The sequence below is a fragment of the Aspergillus ambiguus genome (genome assembly GCF_047715705.1).
Source record: "Aspergillus ambiguus strain CBS 117.58 unplaced genomic scaffold BDV59scaffold_2, whole genome shotgun sequence".
NCBI lineage: Eukaryota > Fungi > Ascomycota > Eurotiomycetes > Eurotiales > Aspergillaceae > Aspergillus > Aspergillus ambiguus.
In genome coordinates this window covers 1662150-1677139 of record NW_027395515.1, presented here as the reverse complement: position 1 = coordinate 1677139, position 14990 = coordinate 1662150, and the positions used below count along the sequence as shown (strand labels likewise).

General features: G+C 53.2%; 7 protein-coding genes across 7 annotated transcripts; 3 read left to right on the top strand and 4 right to left on the bottom strand.

The window, feature by feature from the left end:
- Window positions 1-58: 58 nt before the first annotated feature.
- Window positions 59-2872, top strand: BDV59DRAFT_53934 (CCCH zinc finger and RRM domain protein). The gene is made up of 5 exons (XM_073696580.1): window positions 59-353; window positions 453-571; window positions 652-1287; window positions 1353-2374; window positions 2453-2872. The coding sequence occupies exons 1-5, from the start codon at window positions 289-291 to the stop codon at window positions 2801-2803; spliced, it is 2193 nt and encodes a 730-aa protein (XP_073552794.1). The 5' UTR covers window positions 59-288; the 3' UTR covers window positions 2804-2872.
- A 1-nt stretch (window position 2873) lies between these two features.
- On the bottom strand, window positions 2874-3892 carry BDV59DRAFT_53947 (putative lactoylglutathione lyase (Glo1)). Its single transcript, XM_073696582.1, has 2 exons — window positions 3114-3892; window positions 2874-3051 (listed from the first exon to the last, which is right to left on the bottom strand). Exons 1-2 carry the CDS (start codon window positions 3732-3734, stop codon window positions 3010-3012), a joined length of 663 nt encoding a protein of 220 aa, XP_073552793.1. The 5' UTR covers window positions 3735-3892; the 3' UTR covers window positions 2874-3009.
- BDV59DRAFT_53946 (uncharacterized protein) lies at window positions 3893-5696 on the bottom strand. Its single transcript, XM_073696581.1, has 2 exons — window positions 5121-5696; window positions 3893-5064 (listed from the first exon to the last, which is right to left on the bottom strand). Exons 1-2 carry the CDS (start codon window positions 5586-5588, stop codon window positions 4051-4053), a joined length of 1482 nt encoding a protein of 493 aa, XP_073552792.1. The 5' UTR covers window positions 5589-5696; the 3' UTR covers window positions 3893-4050.
- A 524-nt stretch (window positions 5697-6220) lies between these two features.
- On the bottom strand, window positions 6221-8146 carry BDV59DRAFT_53930 (Zn(II)2Cys6 transcription factor). Its single transcript, XM_073696579.1, has 2 exons — window positions 7921-8146; window positions 6221-7828 (listed from the first exon to the last, which is right to left on the bottom strand). Exons 1-2 carry the CDS (start codon window positions 7975-7977, stop codon window positions 6461-6463), a joined length of 1425 nt encoding a protein of 474 aa, XP_073552791.1. The 5' UTR covers window positions 7978-8146; the 3' UTR covers window positions 6221-6460.
- Window positions 8147-8668: 522 nt separating this feature from the next.
- BDV59DRAFT_169112 (alpha/beta-hydrolase) lies at window positions 8669-9806 on the bottom strand. Its single transcript, XM_073688186.1, has one exon. The coding sequence runs from the start codon at window positions 9715-9717 to the stop codon at window positions 8743-8745; it is 975 nt and encodes a 324-aa protein (XP_073552790.1). The 5' UTR covers window positions 9718-9806; the 3' UTR covers window positions 8669-8742.
- Window positions 9807-10378: 572 nt separating this feature from the next.
- On the top strand, window positions 10379-12656 carry BDV59DRAFT_53918 (Zn(II)2Cys6 transcription factor domain-containing protein). Its single transcript, XM_073696578.1, has 3 exons — window positions 10379-10503; window positions 10575-11935; window positions 11996-12656. Exons 1-3 carry the CDS (start codon window positions 10431-10433, stop codon window positions 12407-12409), a joined length of 1848 nt encoding a protein of 615 aa, XP_073552789.1. The 5' UTR covers window positions 10379-10430; the 3' UTR covers window positions 12410-12656.
- A 257-nt stretch (window positions 12657-12913) lies between these two features.
- Window positions 12914-14908, top strand: BDV59DRAFT_53913 (major facilitator superfamily domain-containing protein). Its single transcript, XM_073696577.1, has 7 exons — window positions 12914-13130; window positions 13184-13277; window positions 13325-13449; window positions 13504-13762; window positions 13831-14094; window positions 14144-14551; window positions 14607-14908. The coding sequence occupies exons 1-7, from the start codon at window positions 13006-13008 to the stop codon at window positions 14823-14825; spliced, it is 1494 nt and encodes a 497-aa protein (XP_073552788.1). The 5' UTR covers window positions 12914-13005; the 3' UTR covers window positions 14826-14908.
- Window positions 14909-14990: the final 82 nt, after the last annotated feature.

The window sequence follows — 14990 nt, the reverse complement described above, 5'->3', positions numbered from 1 at the left end:
CACGTGCAGCTTCCGTCATCCGCGTCGTTCGCGTTTCTTCAGGCCGACTTTCTTCAACCCCCAACCAACTTGTCTCTCCTTGTGCCACTCCGACTCCTTTCTCGAGCAGACATAATGTCTTGAGACTTTCCATATCTCTCTCCGCATACCACATCTCTTGGATTGATAACCGTCCGCACCCACATCGTTGGCGCCCAAGGATTGCGCCGTGCCTACACTGGGAGACTACCCCGACGCTGTCTGCAATTGTTGTCGCCTAACCTTCAAGTCCCCTGAAAAGCGCACACCATGCAGCTTACAGAAGATGAAGCAAGCGAGGTGAAGAACTGGGTGGTGAGGAAGCTGGAAGACATGTACGTGCCCCTCGGTCAACCCACGCGACTAGCCGGTAGTGCGTGACTCTGTCGTGAGAATCCAACAGAGCTGACTGGAGCTCCCTCCGTTGTCTCCAGATCCGACGCAGATGCGGATGTGCTCGCCGACTATGTATTGGCGCTAATTAGGTCTGATGCTCCCGACGAAGAAATCCGAAAGGCGTCTGTGGAGAACCTGGAAGACTTTTTGAGAGAACGTTAGTGATCATCCCACGTGAGAAACTGCGTTTCAATCGCAACCCGTGCGTGACTGACTTCACTGCGTCCAAAATTCCAGATACCGTGAAATTTGTCGACGAGCTTTTCGCCACGTTCGCGCTGAAGCAATCGGCTGTCCCCGTGCCCTCAATCGAACAGCCCCAGCCTGCAAACGAGGTCCCCCAACAACAACCGTTCAACCCGCCGTCAGGCCCATCAAAAGGACCCTATGGCTCACCCATGGGCGGGTATCCGCAGCCGCAAGGTGACGCCTCGAATTTTAGCCGCAAGCGTAGTTACCACGAGGGCTTCCAGGCGGATCAGGACCAGGAAAGCGCTCCCCAGAATCGTGTCTTCAAGACCCCCCGCCGAGGTCGCGGAGGCGGCAGAGGGGACTGGATGGGACGCGATGGCCGCGGTGCCCCTGAGCAATTCCCCCCGTCAGCCGGTGGATTCCCCGTCATGCCACCGGCATTCCCCCCCTTCGACCAGAACGACCCCATGGCTGCTATGATGGCCCTTCAGGGCATGGGTTTCCCGCAGATGCCTGGCATGCCCCCGATGCCGATGCCCCCTGGAGGAGCTGGCCAACCGCAGGACCAAATGCCAAAGACCTCGGAACGGTGTCCGTTCTACGAGACTCAAGGCATCTGCTACCTGGGTGCGGCTTGTCCGTATCAGCATGATGGCGCGCCTGGAGGCGCGAAAGATGACGGTATGTTCAATCTCTTGGCTCTTCTCGCACTCTCTAGTGTACATGGCTAACCGCGTATCACGCAGAATATGACCCAAGAACGTCAGGCCTCGTGACTGAGTCGCGCCGCCGTGACGGCCACTTCCGCGGCAGTGATCGAGGCCGTGGGCGTGGACGCGGTGGCGATCGAGGCGGCTTTGGGGGCCGAGGCCGACGCTCTGAGTTCTCTGCAGCGGGCCCGAACGACGACACCTCCATCACGACGATTGTCGTTGAGCAGATACCCGAGGACAAGCTGGACGACGCTAGTGTGCGCGAGTTCTTCTCGCAGTACGGCGAGATCGTCGATCTGTCCCTGCAGCCTCACCGGAAGCTAGCGTTGATCACGTTCGACAGCCACGCAGCGGCCAAGCGGGCGTGGTCCAGCCCCAAGGTCATCTTCGACAATCGATTCGTCAAAGTGTACTGGCATAAACCGAAGGGCGATAAGAATGGGGACCAACAGGGCGGTCCACGCGAGGGCCGGTCCGAGGAGCCCGCATTCAACCAGGAGGAGTTTGAGAAGCAACAGGAGGAGGCGCAGAAGGCCTACGAGGACAAGATGAAGAAACGCAAGGAGACCGAGGAGGCCAAACAGGCGTTGGAAAAGCAGCGCGACGAACTTCTCAAGAAGCAACAGGAAGAAAAGGAGCGCTTGCTGCGCAAGCTTGGCGGAGGTGCCACCGCCAGCAACGGGACCCAGTCGCCCGATGGTGCAAGCCAGTCCCCCGCCGATGATAACGCCAGCGAGCAGACCAAGCAGCTCCGCGCGCAACTGGCCGCCCTGGAAGCGGAAGCTAAGACCCTTGGTATTGATCCGAACAGCTCCGAGGCGGGCTCTCCGTTCTATCGCGGTCGAGGCCGGGGCAGGGGGCACTTCGGCCGTGGCGGATTTGCGCCTCGTGGTCGCGGGGGATACGATCCGTCCTACCGCGGAGGTTATCGCGGACGTGGCGCGGCGCGTGGCCGTGGCGGCGTTCTGCGTCTGGATAACCGACCGCGGCGGGTTGCGGTGTCGGGCGTGGAGTTCAGCCCGGAGAAGGACGAGGCCCTGCGGCAGTTCCTCATTGTACGTTACCCCTCTCTGCTGCTGCGTTGCTGTGTACACCCATGTGTCTCGCGAGGCTGATGCTAACTGACTGTGCAGGGTGTTGGCGAGTACGAATCCATAGAGCCGAACCCGGAACAACCCAATTCGCTGGTCGTCGCGTTCAAGGAGCGCTACATCGCGGAGAAGTTCATGTTCGGGCCGTGGAAGATCCCGTCTGTAGGCGACGTGCAGCTCTCGTGGGTGCCTAACCCTCCGATCTCTGTTGCATCGTCGACGCCGGGTTGCCATACGTTCGATAGCAAGACAGGGTCGGACGAAGATACGGCGATGGATACGACGGCGCCGCCGCCGCCGGCTGAGCAGTCGGGCGCTGGCCGGAGAGACGGCGGCAATCACGAGGTGGACTACGATGTGGCGGAGATGGATGACACCTGGGGTGTTGAATAGAAGCCCTGTCCTTACTTTTTTTTGTATGTATGATGTACGGGTATTATGGCTCTCAAAAGACTTGGTTTGATTTTGCGTTACATTATCGTGCCTGGCTGTGTTCTCCGTAGAGGTAGGTCCTCGATTGCAGACGTGATCTATTCTCCTAGTATGTATGTATGTATGTATGTATGTACAAGCGAGGGTTGAAAATGCATGGCCTATGCCTACGCCATGTTCTGCGGCACCAATTCGACGATATACCCATCCTATTGTCATTAGTCGGGCGTCGGAGACAGGAAAACGAAAGAGGGGAGGGAAGTGAACATACCGGATCAGCCACAAAGGCAATCTGATCAAAGAACCGCTGATAGTTGGGATGGATCGCGCCGACACCGACACCACGCTCCTCCTCCCACGAGCTCAGCGGCACGCTCTCCCTGGAACTGTCACCCAGGTCCTTCAGCACGGGAACACCGCCGGCGCGCAGGCGCTGCAAGGCGGCGGGCACGTCCGGAACAGTGAAGCCCAGGTGGCCGAAACCGAGATGGGGCGGGGTATTCCCCGTGGAGAGCTCGACGCCACCATCAGCGACGGGCTTCTCGGAGCCGTGGATGTGGTAGAGCTCGAGGAGCCCGAGGGTCTGGGTGAGGTTACGGGGGTCGGCAACGCGGGCGGACCAGGCGGAAAGATCGGCGCGGTCGGCGGCGGAGGACGGATAACCCAGGTAGTAGATGGTGAACGGGCCAGCGTTCATGGTGAAGACGGTGCGCATACCCATTAGATCGATATAGAAGTGGAGCGAACGCTTGGGGTCGCGGACGCGTAGCATGCTGTGGTTGAGCTTGTAGCCGGTCGTGGGGCTAGATTCGGGAAGAGGAGGGTCAGTATTGTGGCCTCCTGGGAGGAAGACGCCCTCCTCGAAGGGGGTGGAGGGGTTTTGAGCAGCCATTTTGGGGGAGTGAGGCTTTGCCAATTTGGCGGTGGACTTGAAGGTGGGAAATTGATTAGTCTGTAAGGTCTGGGAAGTGTTTATCTTTTATGTTGACTCTGCGGGGTAGACATTTGGGGGTCTTCCCGGCCCCGCTTGTGACATGGACGACACATGGGGCCTGTCAGGTTGATGGGGTATTTCCGATGTGTAGAGCATTGCTGGAGGCAACTGAATAGGCGGGGATATCGCAGAGTAGCGCTCTTATTCACAATGGAAGTGGGTGCGTATCACACTATAGAACATGGCATACGCCGCACGGTGGGACGCGTTTCATTCAACCTGAGAGACCGTTGTCTCCGTGAGATGTATCAATTGGCACGGAGGCCTTGATGGCGGACTGTGGAACAACGTTCCTTTCATCCTCGCTATCGCTGTCCATCTGGTCCAACATGCGATCTATCTCATCACCGGCATGGGCTTCCGGTCCGTCAACCGGGCCCCGAGGCGCAGACAATTGTGTTGATTGGCTCGAGTTGGTATCGAACTGTGAATGATGACTCCAAGATGCGCCCGGTGCTATGCCAATCGATGCAGGAATATTATTGCGAATCGGATTAAGCTTGTTCTGCGAGTTCTGGGAGTTGGACCGGTAACCTGTGTTTCCGGGGCTTGACATGAAAAGAAGGGTTTCAATGGCATCTTGTTCCATCGACGTGTTTTGAGACTGACTCTGCTGGCTAGATGTGCCATTGTAAGGCGTAGAGGTGAAGGCTGATGGACCTAGGGGAGGCGTCCCAGGAACCAACACCGTTTCCAACTGTGTACCAGATTGCGATGCCCTCAAATCATGTTGTGAGTGGTATCGGCGATGGTTGGATAATGGAGCAAATGGATGGGTGTGAACAGCCTCATTCGGATTCGGGCGTCTTCGAGGCTTGCCGCTGCTCGGTATAATGTCTGCAGGCGGGGCGAGTTTAGGAGCCGATGGTATGCCACGCGACCTCTGTAGGTTGTGCAAGTCGTCGTTCAACGAGAAGGGAGACAGATTATCCGATCTAGCCACAGGCGACGCTCGCGTATGGTCGTGAAGAGAAGAAAATCGCGGCGGATCAGGAGCAGACACGGTCGTGCCATCGGGCGAGCCCAACTCCATCAATCGATGACCTGCCCCCCCGAAAGGCTCTGGAGAACGTTCTACCTGGACTGAGGGTTCCATATTAGGGGACGAGGCTGAGGAGTCGTGCGTCAGAAACTCCAGTGGTAATTGAGCTTGCGTTTCGGAAGACTGCCGACTCTTTTCCACTTTGGCCGCAGCATAAGACAGACGGGTGCGAAGGTGCACTGACAACTGAGCCATCATCAGCATCTGTTTTTGCGGTCAAATGATTCACGGGAAGAATTTACCGCTGCGATTCTACTCCCATGGGGAAGAGAGCTAATGCTTCTAGAACGTCGTCTTTCCACGCCCGAGCTACCAGTCTCTCTCCGCATATCTGCGGACGGCTTGACGACGCCCGCCGCGCTTCTCTTCTGACCCAGTTTCCTTCCGAATGGACTCAGCGAACCGGTGGCTGGATGGAGAGACCCCTGAGGCAAACTTGGAGCCGCTATACCCGCCCCAGTCTGCTTATTATCCGCTTCTCTTTTTATATCTGGGTGGGTATTTGTCTGTTGCCGAACCGGTTCTCGAGCTGTAGGAAAGCGTGACGCGTCGTCGAAGGGACGGAACGAAGGAGATGCGGGATGATGTACCGAAGGGCATGTACCCGTCGTAGCGTCGATCTCTGATGGCATACTGGGGACCACGAGGTGCCTTGAACTAAGTTGCAGCGACTGCGCACGCACGTGGTAATGTTGCGGCGATGCGCTCATCCTGCAGCGACTTCCAGCAGGGTACTCAACGTGGCGTTTGGTAACCCAAACAGAGAAACAGTCAGTCCCTTGGAGGCAGGCAGAAGTGAGAAAAGCGAAGACGAAGTAGAAACTCGTCCTCGCGCCGTCTCCGGAAGATATGCAAGCGCGCACGAGGCGGCCAATTCACCGCCCGGATTGAGGGGGTTGGCGCGGGAATGTCCGAGCGGAGCTATGTCACCGTGTTCGCACAGGGATACAGTGCAGGAGTCGATCTGGAAGAGAAACTGTCTTTTGAGAATCTGATGTTGACAAGCCCGAGTCGTGCGGGCACGCAGCAATGGGTTTAACGTGGATAACGCGGGACCGACTCTCGGTCTCCACTCCAAGTATGTGAGGAATGAACGATGGGGCAAAGATGATTGCCGACGGCATAGGGACCCAGCGTTCCGGCTACATGGAGAACGTGGGTGGGGGCTAGAAGGAGTCTTGTTCGTGAGATGGACGTTCCAGAGTAGTAGCATGAGGGCGACTTTTCCACTTCAAGACGCGTTCGCGGCGCGGTCAGCTGATGTTGGTGCCTGGAGTTTCAGGCCAGCTACACATTATACTGTACGTTCTACATATCAAGGGTGTACCAGAATATTCTGATGATTGATAAGGCATACCATTAACTAGTCCATACACGTTTCATGATTTTCAGCATGTCGTGGCACGTATCCCGTAACTCGTTACCCATATTCTGACCAGGGCAGATCCTCCAGCGGCATATACTGTTTCGCAGAGGCTCGCTCTGTAGAAGCTTCAAACGCTTCATCTCGTGCGAAAGCCTCACATGGCGATTAAACTGCGCAGACATGGGTGAGAACGGTAAATGTCGCAACTCCCTCCGTCTACAGACCACTTAATGATAGATTCCGCATCCCTAAATCTAATGAAAACCGATCGAGTGTATCCCCAATCGGACGTGAGCTTGATGTTAGCGTAGTCGGATCGCAGAGTAACGCTGGATGGGGGTTTGTAGGGCTGATAGAGAGCTTCTCTGCAGATGCGCGCCATGGGTTCTGACGGGACGCAGTATTGGAACCAAGTATCAGACTCGCCTCCCTTTGGGCGTTCCTTCGTTTCTGGTCTGCTCCTAGTACTGTTGAAAGCTGTCCCAAGAGCGCCATGATGGAGGTTATACCGTCACAGGAGAGCTGTGTGAGACTGTCCACATATGTGACTGGTATAGACCCCAGGAACGATTTCGAAGGCGTCATGCCCTGGCCGATATCCAACTGAGCTTGCAGCTGCCGCAGACGTTCTTTTGCATTTGCAATATCCCTCAGCAGTCGATCCAAGACTGCAGGTTCTGGGTCATTCTGCGACATTATAATATCCCGTGCGATCACGTAGTAGCCAGGGCATCTCGCAACCTCATTAAACACATCATCCATAATCTTGCCCAGTGGACTGCCTTTTCTTCTCCTGTTATCTTCCTTGATGATATCGTCGCTTAAGGATGTCCATTCCGGGTCTCCCAGAAAGCAAGGCTCGCCCACGACGAAAGACTCGGAAACCAGGAAAGGCCGAAAGGAAAGCATCAATGTGCGACCGACGCCCGATTTATGCGCCGCCGGTCCGCGTGCATTCATGATATGCCGGATCCCATGCGTGTGAGAGATCCACGAGCGCTCACTACTACCATCCAGTATTTCATACCCGCCTAATAAGATACAGGAGGCTAGGGATTCATCCGACAGCGCAGCCGGAGTTTGTAGAAGCGCTCGGAGATGGCGAAGTCCTCTGCCATACATATGACGGGCGCAGAAAATAGCCTGCTCGTTGCCCTGCAGCGTTCCCATCTGAAAAGCGATCAAAGCGCGTATCACCCACATCAGCGCCTGGGGAAAATTGGTGGGAGATATGGCTCGCAGAAAGTCCATCCAATTTACGTCGACACGGGAGGCGAAGGAAGAGTACGTTCGGGGGAAATAGTACATCAGAAAGCCATAGAAAGACTCCTTTGTCTGTGCGGTAAGAGCTTCATAGGCCAGGTTCGGCGCCAAAATCTCATCAATCGTGATCTGAGGTATTAGCAGCGGTCGAGCATTCGGCTTGCGAGCAATGACCCGAGATGTAGGCTTTGGGGGTTTCCGATCGCGACGTCGAGCCAGATCAGTCGGTCTCTGCGGGCGAAATTCGAGAGGACGGGTGTATCCTGGGCAATCCAGCCCTTTCATAGCGCATCGTCGGCATCCAGGACGAGTCTCATCACACTGTATAAGGACATAACAGGAGATGCATTAGTCCCTGAATGCAAAAAGGTCCATCGTCTACCCCTCCCTGGCCAAGAGCGAGGGTTACTGACCTTCACCTTGCGACTCAGACAGGTAGAACACCCTCCACTGTGGGGAATGCCCACCATATTCACGGTAACTTGGACCGAACCATCGACCGTCTGCGTTCAGAGAGAAGTGTAAGAGGCATCCAGGACGATGCACCAACGGATGATCGTCCTTCGGGCAGCGAGGGAGAAAACACGGATTATCAGATGCCTGGATTTCAGGACTAAAAACTGCGCGGCTGAACTTTCCAGATCCCGAGTTTATGCGGATTAAGGTTAGGGGCCCCTATTTTCTTGTACTTTATCGGCCTAGAGCCTCGACAGCCAAACGCTTCGTTATATCCCAGGCCCCTTTTTAGGTAGACTCATGGCCATGAAGCAACCCTGACTAAATGGAGTCCAAATTTTCTAATTGGAAACTATACGGAACTATGTATATTTATCTTGGCAATGTAAGATTAAACCAAATGTGGACGCTAGGCTTTTGCGGTATTGTGTCCAAACGGCATTTGATACTGATTCAGGACATCTGGTATCACACACCGTGGCTAATCAGCGTTATTATGATGCTCATCCAGCAAAAACCTCCATTAAATCCAACAACTCCTCCCATCGCTCATCGCGTTGGATCTCGATGCTGCCTTGTGGGGTAAGAACCTTGTACTGATCTCCAGCCTGTGTTCCGTAGGAGAACGTTTTGTCGTCTCTTACGAATGCAGCCAAGTCCCGAGCCCAGTCGTCCATGATCCTTCGCTCCTCGGAAGTCGGCCCGTGCATGATCGAATAGCTAGAGACTGTTAGTATCTTCTCATTCGTGAATGTGTACGGGCAAAAACCGGGCGCTACTTACTTCCACAACGGCCGGTCCATCGAATGGCTCACGCCCATGGATGCCGGGGCTACCTTCTCTGTAATAAAGGACAGTCGGTATGCAATGCAGTACCGCCACACATTTTGAATATCTACCCCGTGAGACAACAGATTGTTGACTAGGAACCGGTAAGGCGCTCGCACCTGGCCGTCCGCCACGATGCGACCGAAGATATCCTGCCAGTCCTTCTTGTCGGTGGATGTCGGGAGAGAGTAATGTTGCAGTAGGCGGGCCGTCGTTGATGGGGGATAGTAGTTTGTCAATTGTAGTTTCAAGGAGTCAAGGCTCGCTTCAGGCCCGTTGGTAATTGCATATAAGGTGTCCTCGTTCAGGACTTCGCCTATGTAAAGGCGCAAGTCTCTCCTCTTGAACTCTGCTGCAAATTCCCCATTGCGGTAGAAATCAAATATGCCAGGATGAATAAAGACACCATCAGTGACAGGGCGGAAAGTATGGTGGTCCAGATTCATGATTGCGTCCGTGAGGTCTTGCGCAGATATTTGACGCAGTTTTCTCATCTTCTCCTGTCCACTGTATTCGCTTGGAATACCAAAATATTGACAGACCTCATCAAACTGTGGCTGACAATCTTCGGGGCTCTTGGGTTGGGTGGGTATAGAATTGGAGTGCATCATTAATCGCCGGAACAGATCCTTGGGAGCGTCCGCCTTCTGAAAGTCGTATAAAGCCTGAGCCTGGACCGCGTAGGCTCCTGCGCTTCTCCCCGCAAGCGTGATATTGTGAGGGTCTCCTCCGAAAGCCGCGATGTTCTCAGACACCCACTCGAGAGCGAGCCGCTGATCCCACAATCCGTAGTTGCCCACCTCTTTTCCATGGCTCTCATCCCGCAAAGCCTCTCCGGCCAAAAAGCCGAAAACACTCAGTCGGTACCCAACAGACACCCACACCGCATTTAGGCCTCCAGTGGAGATAAGCTCTGTAGGGTTCATAGTCTCTTCATGACTGGGATCCCCGACCTGGAACCAACCACCATGGAACCAGACCACTACGGGCCAGTTCGGATTGGCCTCACCCGGTTTTTTCACGGGAGTCCAAATATTAAGCCGGAGGCAATCCTCGCTATACTCATGCTCAGAGGCATTCTTTGTGACCGCCCCCGAGTAGTTTGGCTGGGGGCAAACTGGACCGAAATGGGTGGCGTCGAATGGAGTGCCATCTACCGAGGAGTACGAATGGGACGAAGGGAACGGTTGAGGTCTTCGCCATCGTAATTCACCCGTTGGTGGAACAGCATAAGGAACGCCTGCAAATCGACGAGCTTTGTTGTCGTATTGGAGACCACGGATGGTGCCTTTGCTGATCAGGTCGACATGACATTCCGTAGTTTGATACGCGGAGAGAACGTTCCCCATTGTGACAAGCAATGTGTCTTTGGAACAGGGAGGGATTATATCCGGGGAAACTGAGAGGTATCCATGTAGGAAAAGGAGGGGAATGGGAAGATTACACCGACTCCATATTTATCGCTACTCACAGTATGCAGTGTGATGCTCAGGACGCGATTGGCCAGAATAGTCGACCAATGCCAAGCATCGTGATAGACGGTTTATCTACGCAGTACGGAGTCGGCCCGACACTTCCCCGCCCGGACTCCATCCCCGAGGAGGTCTTGATTGAGTGACACCACTCAACTAGAATATCCATGGTGCTATCTGCTACAGACAGTTCAGGACCTCGTCGCCCACGCACAGAGCGCGGGAAACGGTCCAAAAATGGTGGGTTCAGTCGCATCTCCGAACATGCAGCTTACTATTGCGGGGCTCATAGATGCATGCGAGTATCATAGGTTGTCGAACGTGTCTAACAAAGAAAGTAAAATGCGACGAAAGACGTCCAGTCTGTTTTCGATGCACCCGTCTCAACTTATCCTGCGAATGGCCCGTCGCTCGACCATCCCTAACACAGCGGAGACGCGGGTATGGCCCGATGAAAGATCGTCCATGCTGGACACCCAGGACAATCCGGCCAAAACACATGGACGGCAGTGTTGCTGCCATCGAGGCTCATGCAGGCAGGAACATACTCGGTCATCCTAGTGGTGTTGCAGACATTGGACAAGTATCCAACCAATGTCAGGGGTTGCATTCAGGAAATCAAGACACACAAACGACAACGGTCCAGTCCTCAAAGACTATCGAGATCTGCAGTAGCTCAGAAGGAAGCGGATCAGACAGTTACCAACGGGTTCTTCAAACCAGTTTACAACAAAATGATCACAATAATGATGATTCCTTCACCGATGAAGACCCCTCAGTCTTATCTGAACACGGCCTGACGAATAACATCATTGGTGTCATGCAGTGCACGAGTCTGCTATGGAACTGGGAAGTTCTAGAAAGAAAAGACATGCAAGCACTGTCATTTCACAGGGCAGTTTTTGCTCCATTAAAATCCACTCAAGATGCCTCCCGATCCGCCCATTCTGTGTTCCTCCATCGCGCCTTCGACCGGGAGATGGCTTTGCATTTCCTCCTAGCGGTATCACACAACGAACTGGCAATTTACACAAAACACCAGATTATCACACCTCCGGAAACTCGCCTCCATTACAGACGAGGTTCTGAATTGCTCCAGAAGCAGGTAGACATGCGCAACACGGAGTCTACTGATCACCTCAATATGATGCTTTCATTTCTCTACATCTATCTGTTTTGGATGCGACGAAACCATATCGACCCACAAAAAATCCACCAGATAAGTCGTACCATCTTCAATTATGTGCAGCTATACACGTTAGATACGATTTGCTCTCTGGGAGCGTTGCTTCCGCCCATCACCAACCTCCCGGAACTAGCGAGAAGTGTGTCTGACCAGATTCTACTCGCCCGAATCCTCATCTACCTTTATGACCGAGATGGGCTTTGTTGTTTCTTTGGATGTGGAGGCGCTTTGGCCAACTACGTGGGTTCAATGCCTGACAAGAGACAAGCTCTCTGGCAGATCTCGCGTATCCCATTCCTGTGGCCCATGGATGGGATCACGTCGATGTTGCATCCAAACATGGAGAGTGAGCATAAATACATTCTGGATGTATATTTTGAGTTGATAGTCGTGCATCAAGAGATCAATTGTCTCAGCCAGAGCAAGGCACCTGATCCTTGTGGTTTTGAGACAAAACTGCGACAGCAGCTAGAGGATCTAGGTAAAGTAAGTATACGTTTGTATAAGACGTTTAAGTAACGCCTGCACTGACACACCAACACATAGAGTGCTCCGTTTCTTTCTTCTCTCGTGGGAGATGGATCCCATACAGTGCCCGCTCCACTCATGGCATACGTGACCACAACAGTCTTCTACGCACTTCAGATCTATCTCAACCGATCCTCTACATCTAGCTTTGGGGGTACTCCCATGCCACGTGGTACCCAGCAGGCGCTCACTGCGCTCCTAGCAGTGGCGTACAAGACCATTGCAGTTGGGCGCGTGCAGCTCCTGGAACGATTTCAGTGGGCGTTGTTGATCGCGGGAATTGAGACTTCTGACCCAATCCATCGGGAATGGGTTCAGACCAATATAGCGGATCCAGGGGTTAAAAATCTGCTGCAGGTCATTTTGGCCAGAAAGAGTCAGCTGGGCGGGGCGATCAGCATGGCCACCATCCGCCAACTGCTCGAGCGGTGAGGTTAAAGCGGCGGAAGAGGGAGACATCTGTTGAAAGATAAGGTTAACATGTAAATATTATTACATATCATCACTAGGTATCTTTGGCAGCGAACACTCGAACCAGGGAGAACAACTGGCATCTATCCTGCCTATCAATGGGAATGTCAAACATATATCCTGTTTGCTTTTATTGGGCATTTCTATCGAACCCCACGCCTACCTTCTGGCGATTCATGAAATTATGATCCACATCCCTGAGATCCTGACGAACCCTGCGGTGGAGAAGTGCCGGAGGGCATGGGGCGAGAGCCACTTTTGTGCCCAGCCAGCTTATACTTCCTTGGCGCCCCTTGCCTCCCCGATCAATCTACTGATGCACTAACTCATTTCCTGTCCGGGAAAAGTCCCAGATCCGTCGATTCATCGGACCAATCATGGAGATCACCCGCCTCCCTGCGGCCATCGGCAAAAGCACAACAAACAGCCGGGGCTCTGGTCTGGAGACTAGTTTCTGCCGTTCAGCTACCCTTGATAAGCCCTTGTGGGGTGCTATAAAAGCCCCGAAAGGAATCACTTCCCGGGCTTTTTGATCGATACGGCGAGGTCACTGCAATATGTCTACAGAGACGAAGAAAGACCCCCCGCCCGGGGATGACCTCAAGGACCGCGAAAATGAAGGCAGCATGTCGACATTTTCGGCCGAGGAGGAGAGACGAATTGTGCGGAAAATTGATTGGAAGTGCGTTGGCCACTTTCGTCTTGCGACTTTATCCAATTGACCCCCTGATACAGTCTCATGCCTCTGTTGACTTTCTCATACGCTCTTCAATTCCTCGACAAGACCAGCTTGTCTTACAGCGCTATTCTCGGACTCAGGGAAGATCTAGTCAGTACTGATTCCCCGGTATAAGCCTGGATCACTGACAATAAAAGAAACTGGTCGGTCAAGAATACAGCTGGGCTTCTAGTATATTCTACATCGGATACTTGGCCGCATCCTACCCCATCTCGTTTGGGTTCGTCAAGTTCCCTCTTGGAAAATATCTCAGTATCCTCATGTATGTGCACGTACACTCCGTCTGTTTTCTCGTACTGACCAGGCTCATGTTTAGTTTCCTCTGGGGAGTCATTCTCACCTTCCACGCTCTCGCTTCAGACTATGCCAGCCTTATGGTTTTGCGGACCCTCCTGGGGGTGTTCGAATCTGCTATTAGCCCCGGATTCTCTCTAATCACAGGGATGTGGTACACACCGAACGAACACGTATCTCGACATTCGGTGTGGTTCTGCGGGAATGCTAGTGCAGGTATCATCGGATCTCTCATATCCTACGGCATCCTACACTACGGTGGGGAGTTCGCCAAATGGAAAGTAAGCTCCAACCTTCCTGATTCTGCTATACTTCATCAGATGACTCATTTCAACTCACATGTGAACAGATCTTGTTTTTGACATTCGGGCTGCTGACCGTCGCCTGGTCAGTGGTTCTCTTCTTCTTTCTCCCGGACTCTCCATTGAATGCGCGTTTCCTCGCTTCCGAGGAGCGAGAGTTCGTTTCCCTAAGACCAAAGAAATTCCAGCGTACTACGCAGACTAAGAAGTGGGATCGTGATCAATTCATCGAGACCATCACTGATGTCAAGACGTGGTGGTTCCTTGTCTTTTCCTTCGTCATATGTGTTCCAAACGGGGGCACCACCAGCGTAGGTGACTTACCCATAGGCGATATGTTGCCAGTCTGACATATTCAAGTTCCAAACGCTCATTATAAACGGCTTCGGTTACGATGTCTTCAAGACAATCCTCATGGGACTGCCTGCTCCAGCCTTCCAGTTGACCACGGTCATTCTTGCATCGCTGTTCGCCTCCTATGTTCGCAAGGCTCGACTAATTGCCTTGGTGTTGATTTACCTCATGGGGCTTGCTGGTATCTTGATGATCAAGCTTCTACCGCAGGAGCAGAAATTGTCTCGCTTGGCGGGCTTCTGGCTCGTCACAGGCATCGCACCCGCATTCCCTCTCATGATGTCGTTGTTCGCCAGCAATACGGCCGGCTTCACGAAGAAGTCGACTACCGCCGCTGTCATATTCGTGGGGTATTGCGTTGGGAATATCGTTGGTCCACAGTTTTTCAAGAGCTCGGAAGCCCCGAATTATACGGTAAGTTTGGCTCATTTAACATGGGATGATGCATTTGCTTACCTTTCGATCATAGACCGCATATACCGAGATACTGGTATGCTTTGGCATTACGATCGTCTTAACCATTATTTTCCGTGTATACCTAGACATGGTAAATAAGCAGCGGGATCGTGAACAAGGTGTCCATATCGAGGCTGAAGAAAGTCGGGTCGTTCACCTGGACACCGACGATAGCCTAGACGAGGTGGATGAGACGGATATTCAGAACAGAAGCTTCCGATATGTTCTTTAGATATTCGCTCTTGGTCTTTTACTTAATCAGCACCCTGTAAATTTAGCTGACTTGATATATACATACCAAGTATGAACTTCAGCCTGTCCCGTATCCAAATCGTGCATTACGATAAATAAATGTACAGCGTAATACTCCATATACATTCCAATTCGGCAAAGAGAA